The following is a 17,703-nucleotide window of genomic DNA, read 5'->3' on the forward strand; positions in this document are numbered from 1 at the left end:
AACAAAGGATATAATTAAATTTAATGATTTTAGAGATTAGACCAAATTGGAGTCTGTGAACAGGCTTTTAAATATATTTCTTTTATTCTTCAGGCTCCTCTAATTGCCATAAATCAGCCTGCCTTTTACATACACTCAACCTCTATTTTTAAGCACCGCTATCTATATTAACAGCAACTAAACATAATGAGAATTATTTTATTATTTAAAGTATAGTATCATTTTAGATATTTTGATATGTCTACCATATAAATCATGCAACTAAATACTACTATAATTTAAAGATATATTTAGTGTTTTGAAAAATCAAGAATTTTGTATCAAAAGATTATTTTCTAAAAAAGTACTGGATTTACAGACAGTATAAATCACTATGTGCATTATTACTGTGTAAACATAATACAGACCTGCTGTTGGACATTTGTTTTTTCCCTTTAATTTGAATCACAAGATATTTAAAGTGTTAGGGGTTAAAAATATCCACGGCTAAATATTAAGAAATGAGTCTAAATTGCAGAACCTATACCTAAAATATATGCTATGTTTCAGAATTAAATGTTTTTTGAATGATTATTTTCAAACTATTATTAAATGCACAAAACACATCACTCTAGAGAAGTTCTTCAGAACAGGCAGTTAATAAGACACAAAGAATATTTAATTTTACATATGAAGCAGGAAAGTACAGGTAAGCATTACTTTAAACCAAAAAACAAACCTTAAGAAAATAGTTGTTATTGTTATTGCAGTTGCCAGACATTCCTTGCAATTCAGCCACAGTGTTCTAAAATGGTTGACAAAAAATATTAAAGAAGGCTTAACCCCCACTGCAGAGAGCAGCCTGATAAAGGATAGAAAAACACTGAGTCCCAGTGCTTACTGTAATACACACTGTTAAGTACTAAGACAATATTGCTGCACATTGGTAAAAAATGCTCCCACTCTTAGTTTCTCAGTATTATAGATACAGTATAAAGTCTATTTACATTATTATATTCACATTATTAAAAGGCCAACCATAATAATTGCAATCTCTTGTTTACACATACAAGCTGTTTCCAGCTAGCAACGGCAAACAGTATGAGTCAAACTTAATGTTATGCCTCTAACACATTTTATAACATACATATTATATTCTTGTATACCTTTTAATACTTATACAAACCAAAGCTTCCATTATATTTTTGCCTCTAATTATTACATGCTAACACAAGCAATAAAAAACCATACCCATGTGGGCAGCTACTCTAAACTGTATTCAATACTTCAAAAAATTCTAAAAAAAAAAGTTGCTACAATACTGTTATAATGATATTAATTTCCAGTAATGAAAACAAATTATGGAAGAAAGATTAAATTATATTTTAGGGGCTTCAGTATATGAAGGGGCTTCAGTTTCTGGAGTGATGATTAACCTTCTTATGAACTACTGCCTAAGGAGACTTTGAAATGCTATGTATAGCTAAGACTTTACAATGTAATAAATATTATATCTTAAAAGAATATTTAAGGAAGCCAAATATTCATAATTTTTAAAGTGCAATACTTTAATTTCAATGACTATACCTATTTTCTAACTCAAAAATGGAATATAGCACCAGTTCACACTGTATTTCCAGTCTAAGCCCGCAGCATTTCAAACTGCATTATGCTCTTAAATAAAAAATACTCATAATATATACACACTACACAAAATACATACCATAATTACATCATCTCACTACTAAAAGGCTACACACTGATAGTGGTGGAGTATGACAAGAGATTAAATGTTATTAAAAAGTTAAATTCTAGTTGAAAAATTTATCATACCCCCTGAGTGTCATGAAATAGTGCTGATTGTCTGAGAGATTTATTGAAATCCTCCATGGCAACCTTTCAGATTGTTAGAAAAAGAAAAGACAGAGAAAGAAAAAAAAAAAAAACAAGTGATCAATACTTCTATTAAACAGAAATTAAATCATGAATCACAGATATATTCAGATATACATTTAGAATTTTTCAATTGTTCAAATATTCATTTGAACATTTGAATATTCAATTGTTCTCTCTTCTTAAATAGGATCCTCCTTTTTATTCTACAGCTTTTAGGCAGAGCCATTTTAACATTTTTTTTAAATCAGAATGTTTAACAGAGAGTAAACAAAAACAGGGATGCAAATTAAAATAAAATTGGCTGTTTGCTTATTTTAAACCCTTCTAAAGATGTAGAGGAAGAAAAAACAGAAAAAGCAGAAATTTAAATAGTTTGAAAATTATCTACATGGCTTAAATTCTACTACAGTATGACTTATAATTTCCTAAAGCATTGAAACAGATATGTCTAAGCATAAGCAATACATTGTAAGGTAATCTTCCTCAATATAGTTTTTAGAGCTCCACTGCAGGTTTATAATTTCAGGATCTATTTCTCCCATTGTGATGTTTTCCATGTAGTGAATGCAAGCAAGCAAATACCCTCTGTCAATGTGACAAGTTCCAAGTTACAATCAATTTTGGATGATTTGATCAAAAACAGAAGCTATCTATCCTTCAGCAGAAAATGCTGACTAAGAGCTGGTTCTGGAAATCAGTTGGATGAACTTGGTTGCTCTGTATCTAACTGGAGGTTTTCCTGGCTGGTGCAGGGAATGTCACAGGGGATATTGTCAAATAAAAATAACTCTAACTTTGAAATCACAAGATGACTCTATAAATCATAAAAGTAAACAACCAAGTGACTGATTAACAAAGATATATTAATCAATAAATCGTTCAATTATATATGAAATTAACTCAATTATTCAAGGAGAATTTCTCCATTAGATATCCAATATTTGTTCTTCTCATTTTGTTTATGCCTCTTGGACATTTTATTCTTCATTCACGAAGGAAGACAGAGAGTAAATAGAAAATGGGGAAAAAGCACTCAAATCAATCCATTTAATAATTTTTTTAGCATTAGAAAAAAGAATTTGAATCAAGTGATAATTTGAAGTTTTAACATTTTCACTATTTGTACAGCTTTCATCTCTCCTATGCACTGAAAATTAACAGTTGGTTTTATCTGGGCATGTTTTGGTGAGGCAGTGTGTAACATACAAGAAAGGGAAAAAACCCAAGTCACAGAGGAGGATGAGAGACAGATGCAAAGGAGAAGTCTCCTTGACTTTTTGCCATAAAGTGAGTTACTTGGAGTAAGATAGCAAGCACCTCGTTTTTACTTCTGAAACTTGCAGAAAGAAAAAACAGTTTAACTTAAAGCTAAACTAATAAAAAAAAATTTGAGTACTCAATTATTCTTCCCTTTAAACTCTATAAAGATGATTCTTATGGACTGTTGCATAGAGAAAATAATTATCCAAAGACTTGATTTCCCTATTATTAGAAATACAGAACAAAGAATCATAGAACCTAAACTCCATCACCCCAAACAGTAATTCTCTTAACATCTTTTGTTACCCAGTTATTCTGTGTCTGCTGGAGTGTTCTTACATGCTACTCAAAAACAGCACAGTGTGTTGCAAAGAGTCCAGGCTTTGGAGCCAGCAAGACTTTATTCCAATTTCAACTCTGCCAGCTACTGGATGTACCGCTAGAAAAAACCTCAGTTGCTGCATTTCTAGGAAAAAAAAGAAAATCTCTTCTGGCTGCATTAAAGATTAAATGAGATCATGTAGGAAAGACACCTTGCAAAGTGCCTGCCACAGAATATTTACTTAATTTCCTTGCCCCTGAAAATATCTGCTCAGGTGACAACTCTGATTACTTTACAAAAACAGGCAAACAAACAAACAAAAATCTATAAGCAATCTTCCATTTAAGATGTGATACATTCCTAAGTATAAATGTCAAGTAAAAACGATTCTTTTTCCATCTATTCAAATTATCAAGTTAAAAATCTGGGCCAGGTAGGGTGGCTCACACCTGTAATCCCAGCACTTTGGGAGGCTGAGGCAGAAGGATTGCTTGAGGCCAGGAGTTCAACACAGGCCTGGACAACATAGTGAGACCTCATCCATAAAAAAAAAAAAAAAAAAAATTTTAATTAGCAGGATGTGGTTCTGTGTGCCTATAGCCCCAGCTACTCAGGAGGCTGAGGCAAGGCCCAGGAGCTCGAGGATATAGTGAGCTATGCTTGCACCACTGCACTCCAGCCTGGGTGGCAGAGCAAGACCCTGTGTCTTAAAAAAAAAAAAAAAAAAAAAGCAAAATCTTATAAATCTTATATCAACTTTTGGGGATGAATGTGATCAGTGCCTCAAAATACCTGCAGAAAATGTGTGGTCTGTGATCTAAATGTTTTACTTGGAGTGCCTTAAAAATGTGACTATCTTCTTTCTTTGCCCCCTCTGCTTGTTAGACTTGATGTCTTATTTCATATTCATGGAACATTAGAAGCTGGAAGGAATTTTGTGATTTAGCCCAATCCCTGTGCTTTCAGGCCAAAGACACCAAGGCACACAGACTAGAAAGCCTGGCCATGTCTCCTTCCACCACTTGATGTCACTGTACTCCCCTGAACCTAAGACCAAAAATCCTAGCACAGTGAGGACGCAAAAATCAAACTTGCAGAGAATGATTCTACAATCTCAGAATAAGCTTGCAGCCAAAGCAAATAGGTGTCTCTGATAAAATACAAAATACTAATGTAGAGAATTGAAAACCAGGTAAGATACAAATTCAAAATATTTGAGGAAATCACTTTTTTAGTTTGAAAATTCAAGAGAACATTTTTAACACAAAATATCTCAGTGTAATGAAAATATACTTGCCATTTCAAATGGACTCACCAAGTAAGAAAATAAATCAAGTTCTAGGAGTCTAATTCATTCATTTAAAGGATTTCTAGTGTATTATTCTTTGATCAAAAGTTAACAGATATACCACCTCTAATTTTCTGCTATAAGTGGAGAATATATCCTCATTATACCACATATTCATGAGATCTTAATATACATTGGGATTAAAACATCTCAGATTAAAAATATGTGAAATTATTTGAATGTCTGTTGATTAATCTCTATATCCTGGCTAGAAAGCAAAATTCTGAAAAATTATATATTCAGATAAGAAGGGGTTGAATACATGAAGTTTCACTGTGGTTATATTAGCTGGAATGAAGAATATTTGTTTTATCTGAATATGTACTAGTTTATGGAGTATAAAATACTACAATTAAATTGTTGATGGATCTTTTGACACACCAATATGAAACATATGAATGTTTAAATGTGTTTATAATAAAGCATGTTGTCCCATTATATCAATGTACATTTCAATGACATTAGAAATAGACCAGCATCTGTATTATATTACAGCACACAAGGGTTCTGGAGAGCTGTTTTCACTTGGGGGTTAGCTTCTATTCATTTACTTGATCTTTTACAGAAAGCAGGATGTAAAATTATTCCAATATGTATCTGCTCTATGGAACATGTGCTAGTGGAAAGCTTTGTTCTGCATTATGTTAGCACAAATCATAGTGAGCAGATCCAAAGAACTTTCTCTTCCTGGGGGAAAAAGACACTGGAAACACTCAGCAATCTTTAGTACTTTTCTATGTATATTTGTTTGTGTATGGGTGTGTTAACCGATTTTTTTGAAAAGCATTACATACTATTGTAGAACATTTGGAAAAGATTGAAAAAATATAAAGCAGAGAGAGAAAATCACCCAATTCCACCAATAAAGACAGACATTTATCACATTTTTGTGTTTTTATCCTTTTCTGTTTCTATGACTTCCTTTATAATAGTGCAAAAGATAAGACTTATTTGTGTCCACAGTCTTCATACTGTAAACAGGATACCATGACTTGATTCTTAAGCGTATATCAGATGCGAGTAGTATTTCTTTTCTAAGGTAGAATTTTAGTTCAACATGGACACACCTTCCTCAAGAAACTGCTTAAACCTGTCATATTATACAGTAGAGAGAGTTTCATGAATTAGAAAATGTGGGAAAAAGAATCTTTGCAAGCACTACTGACCTCGTCATCGTCGGCGTCATACTGGGCATAGTGCTGTTCCAGCAGCTCTCTCTGGCGCCTCTCCTGTTCCAGTGTCTGGCTTATCAACTGGGCAACCTCACTCACTTGTCCTGGTTTTTCCCGCCCAATAACAAATCTGTGGAAAGGTTAACAAAGACTAATATTTAAGACTCTCCAACAAAAAGGAGTGCTAAGAAAAGTAAGCAGGTTTGATCTCAGCAGGGTCCATCAAGCCTCAAGAAAGTAATATCACCTACGTACTTCAAAATGGTTTTCTTGGGTGAGAAGAAAGCTTAGATGTGCAATTAAAGTGATTTTTAGGGACACAGATCATAAAGGAAAAGAAGGGGGGAAAAAACTAAAGGACCATAAAAATTATCATTTTAAGAGAAGATGTAATATACGTAACCCATTCTGCAGTACTTTACACATTTTTGATGCCACATAAAATGGAAGCAAGCTCATAATTTCCTGTACCATTGAACTCAAGAAGCATTTGTATAACTATAACAAAAATTACTTCAAAAACATTTTGAGGGCCGGGCTCAGTGGCTCAAGCCTATAATCCCAACACTTTGAGAGGCAAAGGTGGGTGGATCACCCGAGGTCGGGAGATCAAGAGCAGCCTGGCCAAGAAGGCAAAATCCCGTCTCTACTAAAAATACAAAAATTAGCCGGGCGTGGTGGTGCGCACCTGTAGTCCCAGCTACTCTGGAGGCTGAGGCAGGAGAATCGCTTGAACCCAAGAGGCGGAGGTTGCAGTGAGCCAAGATCGCGCCACTGCACTCCAGCCTGGGTGACAGAGACTCTGTCTCAAACAACAACAACAACAACAAACATTTTGACGTATGGCATAACTTAGGTGGCTAAATATATAACTTTGGAAATAAGAGAAAGGGAAAACTTAGTGTTTTTTGTTTTTTAAATGAAAAACTGTAATAACAAGAGGTGGTGAACTAATTCACTTCCTTTGGGGGAAAAGATAGTATGAGAAGGGGTGTGGTTCAATAAATAAAGGGAGGAAAGGAAATATTTGTTATTAATGCCTGTAAAAAAAGCCTAAAGAGAAAAACAAGTAAGATATTTCCTTATTGCAAGCTACAGTCACTTATGGTATATTGTTGCCAACATAATGTGTTGTGCTCAACAATTTAATATTCATTTTTTAACATCTTTTCACACTAATATGTTTCTGTTTTTCTAAAAATACAAATAATGTGTCTCTAGGACGCAGTTTCTAAGTATTACTTATCATTATTTTAATATGAATCTTTGTTTAAATCTTGTTTCTACATTTAATTGATGCTTTCCTCTGATTAATGTATGTTGCTGTCTTCGATCAATTTTAAATGAAATATACCACAATTTTTCTGCACAATACACTAAAGGTCAAAATTTTCACACTTGGATGTTAGTAATTAATTGCCTTTTAATAAATACTTTTATATAGTTTCAAGCAAGACTTACTTTGAAATTATCTTTAAGTGTTCACTTATCTTTTGCGTTATTTTCCTTTGGAAATCAAGTATTAATAGAATTTATAAATCCTATCTTTTTCATCTTTATTCAGGTACAATTTACACACAATAAAATACGTGAATTTTAAATGTACAGTTCAATAACTGTGATACATATGTAAATGTGTAATTACCACACCAATGAAGACACAGAACATTTCCATCAACCCAAACTATTTCCTTATAATCCTTTCCAGTAAGTCATCTTCATCCTGGGCCTATACTAATCTTTTCTAGAGTTCTATAAAAATGGAATTTTAGAGTGTCTAGCTTGTTCGGCTCGCCACAATGATTTGGAGGTTTATCCATGTTGCTGTAAGTATCAGTTATTTGCTCTTTTTTTAATCACTAAATAGTTTTCCATTGTATTCAATATACCACATTTGGATTATCTATTTTTCTACTGATAGGCATTTGGGTTGATATTATAAAGAAAGTTACTATAAACATTTGTGAACAAGTCTTTATGTGAACATAAGTTTTCATTTCCTTTAGACAAATAATGGAATTGATGAGTCATATGGTAAATGTGTAATTAACTTATAAAGAAATTGTCGAATTGTTTTTCGAAGTAATAGTATCATTTCATATTCCCACTAGCAATGCATAAAAGCTGTAGTTGCTTTGCAACCTCATCAACACTTAGTACTGTCTTTAAAAATTTTGGCCATTCTAGTAGGTATCTTGTGGTATTTCATAATGTTTTTAATTTCCATTGCCCTGATGACTAATGATATTATCTTTTCATGCACTTATTGACCATTCACATATCTTCTCCAGTGAAATATCTTTTCAACTATTTTACCCATTACTGAAAATTGGGTCGTCTTTCTATTATTGAGTTACAATTGTTCTTTATAGACAAAAATACACACACACACACACACACACGTATGTGTGTATTTTATTTTTAAAACAGAGTCTTGCTCTGTCACCCATGCTGGAGTGCAGTGGCATGATCACAGCTCACTGTATCCTAGAACTCCTGGGCTCAAGCAATTCTCCTGCCTCAGCCTTCTAAGTAGCTAACAAGCATGTGCCCCATGCCTGGCAAAGCTCATTTTATAATTTTTTGTAGAGATGACATCTCATTGTTTTGCCCAGGCTGTTCTTGAACTCTTGGCCTCAAGTGATCCTCTCACTTTGGCCCCCCCAAAGTGCTGGGATTACAGGCATGAGCCACTGCACCTGGCCCTTTATATATTCTTGCCACATATCCTTGTCCATGTATGTTCAATATACATATACAAACATACACACACAATATACATGTATGTATTTATGCATTCAATTTATTTATTAACTTGTCCCAGTCTGTGGCTTGCTTTTTCATTTTTTAAATTGTATCTCTCAAGGAAGTCTAATGTATCACTTTGTTATAAAAATTCATGCTGGACACGGTGGCTCATGCCTGTAATCCCAGCACTTTGGGAGGCCAAGGTGGGAAGACTGTTTGAGCCCAGGAGTTCAAGATCAGCCTAAGCAACACAATGAGACCCATCCCTTAAAAAAAAAAGATAGCTAGGTGTGGTGGCATGCACCTGTAGTTTTAGCTACTTGAGAGGCTGAAGTGGGAAGACTGCTTGACCCCAGGAGGTCAAGGCTGCAGTGAGCCATGATTGCACCAATGCCCTCCAGACTGGGTGACAAAGCAAGACCCTGTCTCAAGAAAAAAAAAAATTGATGGCTTTTGCTTCCTATCTAAAAAGCCTCTGCCTGATTTAAGATTGCTAAGATGTTCTCCTATTTTTCTCCTTAAAGTGTTTATGTTTTGCTTTTATATTAGGTCTATGATATCTTGTAAATTAATTTCCATGTATGATGTGTGGTAAGGGTGGAGTTTCCTTTTGTATTTCTAAACGGATAATGAATTGTTTCAACATCATATGCTAATAACACACTTCTCTGATTACTATATAATAAGTATTTAGGTGGTGTGAGTTTTCTAACTCTGTATCAATTGTTTTTCTTCTGCAATTCCATATAAATTTTACAATCAGCTTGTCAATTTCTAAAATAAAGCCCATTGGGTTTAATTTAGAATTGCTTTGAATTCTAAATTAATTTGTGGAGAACAGACATCTTAGGAAAATTGACTTACCTCATCCCTGAACATGGTGTATCTCTGTATTCATTCAGATTTTTACTTTCTCTCAATAATATACTATGGTTTTCAGTATATAGGTCTTAAAAAATGTTTGTTAAATTTACCTCTAAGTATTTCATTTTTTTTTTTGGTATTGTAAGTGATACTGGCTTTTAAATTTCTGTTTCTGGTTATTTGTTTTTAAAGTATAGACATATAATTGATCTTTGAATACTGGCCTTGTATTCTGCGACTTTGCTAAACTCATTGATGAATCCTAGTAGCTTTTTGCAGATTTCCTAGAATCTTTGATATATAATATCACATCCACTATGAAGAAATACATATTTTACTTCTTCCTTTCCTATCTGTCTATTTATTTGTTTATGTATTTATTGCCTTAATGCCCTGGCTAAAACTTCCAACATATATTAAAAAGAAGGTGTAAGAGTAGACATCCTCACTTTGTTCACTGCTGATCTAAAATTCTGGAATATGAGTTCTAGATTGCCTAGAGATACACAGAATAATTTTATTTAGCAATATTATGTTTTTTATGGTTAAAGATACATAAAGTCTTTAACACGCTAAACGAATCCATAGACATATAATGACTACCTTGAATTCATTACATTTTTGGTAAATTTTTAAATGTCAGAAATTATGTCTAATGATACAAATATAAAGCAATTCAGAAGCTTATATCCTAGAATGGTAATTTTAGAAAAGCCTAGATTGACCTTTTATCTTTATTTAAATGCATCATAGAGTAGCATTTGAGAGAGTATCGCTTACTACAAAGTTGACAGGAAATTGAGGGTAGCAGTTAATGTATAAAATGCATATAAATTGAAAACAGCAGCCAAGCTCAAGGTAAAAGGTAAATTAGAATTCAGATTAATTTAAGCCATAAATTCTTTAAACTTATTCGAGAATGTTGTTGTCAGATCTTTTAGTTTAACACTTTTTCTAATAGGAATAAAGTTCATTTTCTCTGAAAGACAACTGCTACTCAAACTACAATTCAGGGAGAAAGAAAAATGATTTTAGAAATTATCTGCTAGCCAAAGATTAGAAACTACTGCTGCTATTTCCAGAGGTGAGTGAAGGTGTCTTAAGAAAGACCCTATGAGATATTTTAAAGCAGAAAATTATTTTTAAATAGTTCAGATTATAACAGATTATATAATAAATTAGTCATTTATCACAATAAATCAAAACTCTAATATAATTTGCAAATTTCTTCCTATCCTCAAAAAAAGATCCCTAATTCCAAACCAGAATTATCTGTGAAGCTAAAATTTAAAAGAATAAATGCATTTATAATAGAAGTTTGAGAGGAAACAAGAATTGTTCCATACTGCCTAAGAAACTTGCATTTTAAATCATGAAGGCACAGTTGCTCAAAATCACAGCTTCACTTTCTCAATTTGCCCTACAATTTAACATAATTTGCTATTTGTCCAATATTGCTTTGTATTCAAAATCACTCTACAGTCCTATGAAATAGAAATGATTTATAATTGCGCATAAGACAGACAATTCATCTCATGAAATATACTCACTTTTAAAAGTATAATGTTAAAGTACATATATCTTTTCATTCAGGCAGCTATTTTGAGCAGTGTTATAGCACCCAGATCCACACATCTTTAAAGCTTTGTAATCCAATAAATTTAAAGCACAGATTTGCAATAATAGAATGTCATCCTGATAAGTACGATCCAGATGGAAAGCACACAGAAGTGGAACCAAACAACAGCCCCCTGCCTCATTTTCCTCATGTGGAGATCAGTATATAACCTCATGTGTCTGAAGGAGTGATAAAAGAATAAGATGTGGTACATACATGAAAGAACTTGAATGCACTATTGTTATTATGATGAAACTGATAAAATCTCCCGTATTGAAAAATCTGTAACATTCAAATTACCTTCCTATACGTTCTTAAGTGTCTGGTCTATTTTAAGCTGTCTTTATAAATATGTCCTATAAGATTATATATGCAACTAAAATAAAGAGAATTCAGCAGAAAATGTAAAATTTAAAGTAAGGTTATTATTTCAGGTTATTATTCATAAGGTTATTATGAATTCAGAGTATGGGTATGCTAGGATAGTACAACTTAGGAGTTAAAATGGCAAGTAAAAGGAAAAACCAACTTTGATGGGACAAATCCACCAAACTATAAATACCACTTACTGATTCTGTGACCTTGGATGTATTAATATTTGTAAGCCTTAGTTTCCACATTTGTAAAATGAGTATACTAACCAGAATAAATATTATATAATCCATAAAAAAAACTAAGTATCTGGTGCTTAGTGAGTGTTTAATAAATGTACACTGTTGTTTTAATCTAGACAAGGCCAAATGCATTTAAAAGTACCTCCTATAGATTGATCTGAAACTTTGGTGGCAACATCAATAGATAATGTATCATCCTTTCACTAGTAAACAAAGAACATTAAATTGAAAAGAAAATAGAGATGCCATTTCCTATCTATCCAGTTAATAATAAAATAATAAATTAAAGCAACAAAATTTAATAGTGCTGAGGCCATGGTGAAACTGCATATTTATACATTACTTATTGATTACAATGCACACTGTTACAATATCTTTGCTGGGCAATCTGAGAGCAGGTAATAAACATGATGAAATGATGAAAAAAAGTACTTATTGTATACACTGTCCCAATTCCCTTTTATTTGATCACAGTATTGAAAATAGAGTTGATTTTTTATGAGTCAACCATAGGAAAAGGATAAAATCTTTAATCTCAGATGTGCTCTGAAAACCAAAATTTCTGTTGCCACTGAAATATTAAAGTATAAATCTATGTAATCACTTTAATTGAATTTTTAAAACCTTCAAAAACATAACAATAGTCAGCAATAATCAGTCCTAAATATGTGTGGCCAAATCAATTGATATTTCTGCACAACTATGATTCATATCTTCTACATTATCTCAAACTGAAATGACAACATGTGTTGAATCAGCCTGTTTTTAAACTTAAATTTTCTTTAAGATTAATAATATTTTCTCTTGTCACATTCTAAATTTTTTTCTTTGCTTCAACAAACAAAAATGTGTGATAGTAAAATAGTGTGATCTTTTTATCTTTTAGCTATAAAGAATAAATTAACAGAAACAAAATCTAATGAATTTAATTAAAAATTAAGTATTTTTTCTAAGCTTATCATCACCAAATAATGCAATACCAAAACTAAAATCTACAATTAAGGTTTATGTTTTTAGCATGGCTTTTTATTGTGTTAAAGAAAATTACCTTGGACAAAATTACCACTATATAGAAGGAATAAATACTAGTGTTCTATACCGTTGTGGGATGACTCTAGTTAACAATAATATATTACACAGTTTCAAATAGCTAGAAGGAGGACATTGAATGTTCCCTACATAAAGAAATTATAATGTTTGAGATCATAGATATGCTAATTACCATGATATGATCACTATACATTATAAATCAAAACATAATTATGTACCACTTCAATATATGCAATCATTATGTCAATTAAAATTTTTTATCTTGTTTTAATGTGCATTATTTCACTAAGAACTTGCCTCTCTCCCCTTCATGCTGAGATACAATAAGTCAAAGCAGATACATCAGTTATTCCTTTCTTTTCATTTATTATCAGGCCAAGAAATATCCATGTACTGTTCTTTGGAGTTTAGGTATCTAGATTACGTGGGATTCATTTCATTAGTTTATTTGGTAAGCTGCCAAATACAAGTTAAACAACAATTAAACTGTATTTACAATTTACTAAATTGAAGTCATAAAGATCCTACATGTTCCATGTAAATGACGAGAGGTTATAAAAATGATAATTTATGAATTCCTTAGTTTTCAGATGTAGTTGTTGTAATAAAATTTATATACTAGTCAAAAATGGCACTTATTGAATGCTGAAATTTAAAATGTCTCAATGTGGAATTAAGTTTCAGTAAAAATGAAAAAGCTGATTGTGGAGTCAAGACGGCAGACAGGAGACAGGGCTGACATGCAGCTCCCACTTGGACAGACAGAACAATGTGTGGGGACTCACAATGTGGACTTTTAATCCAGGAACCACCACAGGAATGTACCAGGAAAACTAAAAGAATTCACAGATGCTTTGAAAGAAGTGGCAAGCCACTGCAAGTTCTGAAAGACGGCCAAAAACTCTGGGGCTCTCTTGAAAGCGCCACCTCCTGGATGGAGGCCGACCAACTTAGGACATTACAGCAACTCATGACAGAACAATCCTGCTCCAAGGAGGGAGAAGACAACAGCTAATTTCACTGCCTGCAAAATCCCAGCAAACCAGTGGTCCTCAGTGTGTCCACATGACAACTTTACTGCTGGCATAACCAGCATTCAAGAAAGTCAGCATCTTCAACATGTCTAAAACCAAGGACTCCCACACAGTCTATTTCATAGCCCTGCCAACTCCACCAGAGCAGGTACTGGTATCCATGGCTGGGAGACCTGAAGAAGGATCACATCACAGGATTCTTTACAGACATTTCCCAGCACTAACACAGCCTAGTAACCCTGCTAGGTGTCTAAACCCAGAGGAGCAATAACAGTCACTGAAGTCTGGCTTGCAGGAAGTCCCATCCCTAGGGAAAGAAGAAATGTACCACATCAAGGGATCACCCATGGGACAAAAGAATCTGAACTGCAGCCCTTGAGTTCCAGATTTCTCCACTGAAACAGGTTACTCAAATGAGAAGGAATCGGAAAAGTAATTCTGGTAATGTGGTAAAACAAAATTCTATAACATGCGCAAAGGATCCAAACCAAGAAGAAATCTCTGATTTGCCAGATAAAGAATTCAGAAGGTTGATTACTAAACTACTCAAGTAGATACCAGAGAAAGATGAAAACTAACTTAAAGAAATTAAGGAAAAAATACAGTATATGGATGAAAAATGCTCCAGAAAAACAGATACCATGAAGAAAAACAATTACAACTTCTGGAAATGAAGTACACACTTAGAGAAATAAAAAATGCACTGGAAAATTTCGACAATAAAATTGAATGAGTAGAAGAAAGAACTTCAAAGCTCAAAGTCAAGGTCTTTAAATTAATCAGACAAAGACAAAGAATTTTTAAAAAATAAACAAACCCTCCAAAAAATTTAGGATTATGCTAAACAGCCAAACCTAAGAATAACTGGTGTTCCTGAGGAGGAAGAGGATCCAAATACAATGAAGCTCAAAGAACACCTGGGAAATACATCACAAAAAGATGATCACCAGCAAAAAGATCACCACCCAGGTACATAGCCATCAGGTTATCTAAGGAAAGAATCTTAAGAGCTGTGAGGCAAAAGCAAGTGGTAACCTAAAGGAACATAAAGTGGTAACATAAAGGAAAGCCTACCAGATTAACAGCAGATGTCCCAGCAGAAACCCTACAAGTCAAAAGGGATTAGGGTCCTAACTTTAGCATCCTCAAACAAAATAATTACAAACCAAGAACTCTGTATCCAGCAAAACTAAGCTTCAAAATGGAGAGATAAAGGATTTTTCAAAGAAATAAATGCTGAGAGAATTCATCACCACCACACCAGCACTACAAGAATCTTGAAACAAACCCTTGAAATGCACCAAAATCGAACCTCCTTGAAGCATAAATCTCATGGGGCCTATAATACAATAACACAATGAAGAAAAAACAAAGTATTCTTTGGGAGGCTGAGGCAGATGGATCACTAGGTCAGGAATTCAAGACCAGCCTGGCCAAGATGGTAAAACCCTATCTCTACTAAAACTACAAAAATTATCCAGGTGCAGTGGCAGGCACCTGTAATCCCAGCTACTCAGAAGGCTGAGGAAGTAGAATCACTTGAACCCAGGTGGCAGAGGTTACAGTGAGCCAAGATTGCACCACTGCACTCCAGCCTGGGTGACAGAGTGAGATTCTGTCTCAAAAAAACAAAACAAAACACAATACAGACACACACACACACACACACACACACACACACACAAACAAAAACAAACAAACAAAGTATTCAGGCAATAACTAGTGTGATGAATAAAATAGTACCTCACATCCCAATACTAACACTGAGTGTAAATAACCTAAAGGCTCCACTTAAAAGATACAGAATGGTAGAATGGATTAAAAATCCACCAACCAAGTATATGCTGTCTTCAAGAGACTTACCTAAGGCATAAAGATTCACATAAACTTAAGGTAAAGGGGTGGAAAAACATATTTCATGTAAATGGAAATGAAAAGCAAGCAGGAATAGCCATTCTTATATCAGACAAAACAGACTTTAAAGCAACAACAGTTAAAAAAGACAAAGAGGGAAATCATACAATGATGAAAGGACTAGTCCAACAGGAAAATATCACAGTCCTAAATATGTATGTACCTAATGCAGCACTCCCAAATTTATAAAACAATTATTACTAGATATAAGAAATGAGATAGATGGCAACCCAATAATAGGGGACTTCAATACTCACCTGACAGCACTAGACAGGTCATTAAGAGAGAAAGTCAACAAAATAATGGACTTCAAATGGACTTAACAGATATTTAGAGAACATTCTACCCAACAACTGCAGAGCATACATTCTTTTCATCAGCACATGGAAAATTCTCCAAGATAGACCAATAACTTAATAAATTAAACAAGTCTCAATAAATTAAGGAAAATCAAAATTATATCCAGTGCCCTCTCAGACCACAGGGGAATAAAACTGGAAATCGACTCCAAAAAAAAAAAAACCCTCAAAACTAAACAAATACAGGCAAATAAAATAATCTGGTCCTGAATGATCTTTGGGTCAACAATGAAATCAAGAGAGAAATTTAAACATTCTTTGAACTAAACAATAGTGACACAACATATTAAAACTTCTAGGACACAGCAAAAGCAGTGCTAGGAGGAAAGTTCATAGCATTAACTGCCTACATCAAAAAGTCCAACAGAGCACAAACAGACAATCTAAGGACACAACTCAAAGAACTAGAGAAAGAACAAAATCCAAACCCAGCAGAAGAAAAGAACCAACATTAGAGCAGAACTAAATGAAATTGAAACAAACAACAAAAAAATACAAAAAATAAATGAAATAAAAAGCTGGTTTTTTGAAAAGATAAACAAAATTGATAGACCGTTAGTGCAACTAACCAAGAAAAGAAAAGATCCGAACAAGCTCAATTAGAAATGAAATGGGAGATACTGCAACCAATACCACAGAAATACAAAAGATCACTCAAGGCTACTATAAACACCTTTATGCATGAATCTAGAAAATCTAGAGGAAATGGATAAATTCCTGAAAATATACAACCCTCCTAGATTAAATCAGGAAGAAATGAAAACTCTGATCAGATCAATAATGAGTAATAAGATTGAAATAGTAATTTTAAAAACTGCCAACAACTACAACAAAAGTCCAGGACCAGAAGGATTCACAGATGAATTCTGTCAGGTGTTTAAAGAATTGGTACCAACCTTTCTGAAACTATTCCAAAAGATAGAGAAGAAGGGAATCCTCCCTAAATCATCATATAAAGCCAGTATCACCCTAATACCAGAACAAGGAAAGGACAGAACAAAAAAAGAAAACTAGAGACCAACATTCCTGATGAACATAGTGCAAAAATCCTCAATAAAATACTAGTAAACCAAATCCAACAGCATATCAAAAAGATAATCCACCATGATCAAGTGAGCTTCAAATCAGAGATGCAGGGATGATTTAATATATACAAGTCAATAAATGAGATACACCACATAAACAGAATTAAAAACAAAATCATATAATCAACAGATGCAGGAAAAGCACTGACAAAATCCAGCATCCCTTTACAATTAAAACCCTCAGCAAAACTGGCATAAAAGAGCCATACCTTAAGGTAATAAAAGCCATCTATGACAAACCCACAGACAACATTACACTGAATGGGGAAAAGTTGAAAGCATTCCTCCTGAGAACTAGAACAAGAAAAAGATGCCCACTTTGACCACTTCTATTCAACATAGGACTGAAAAGTTCTAGCCACAGCAATCAGACAAAAGAAATAAATAAAGGATATCCAAATTGGTAAAGAGGAAGTCAAACTGTCGCTGTTTGCGGATGA

At 33.5% G+C, this 17,703-nt stretch overlaps 1 protein-coding gene across 17 annotated transcripts in view; it reads right to left on the minus strand.

Annotated features, from left to right (window-relative positions):
• The window catches only part of PPP1R9A (protein phosphatase 1 regulatory subunit 9A), a 390,995-nt gene that overhangs the window by 93,685 nt on the left and 279,607 nt on the right, over window positions 1-17,703 (minus strand). For 7 of the 17 annotated variants that reach the window (XM_063726078.1, XM_054559470.2, XM_054559467.2 and 4 more), the window contains exon 6: window positions 5,972-6,107. In XM_063726078.1, coding sequence (XP_063582148.1) covers window positions 5,972-6,107 — 136 coding nt within the window. Of the gene's footprint in view, window positions 1-718; window positions 785-1,812; window positions 1,876-5,971; window positions 6,108-17,703 lie in introns of all 17 variants that reach the window. The other 10 variants (XM_054559469.2, XM_054559468.2, XM_054559462.2 and 7 more) reach the window with 2 other exon arrangements.

This window comes from Pongo abelii, chromosome 6 (genome assembly GCF_028885655.2).
Source record: "Pongo abelii isolate AG06213 chromosome 6, NHGRI_mPonAbe1-v2.0_pri, whole genome shotgun sequence".
Lineage (NCBI taxonomy): Eukaryota > Metazoa > Chordata > Mammalia > Primates > Hominidae > Pongo > Pongo abelii.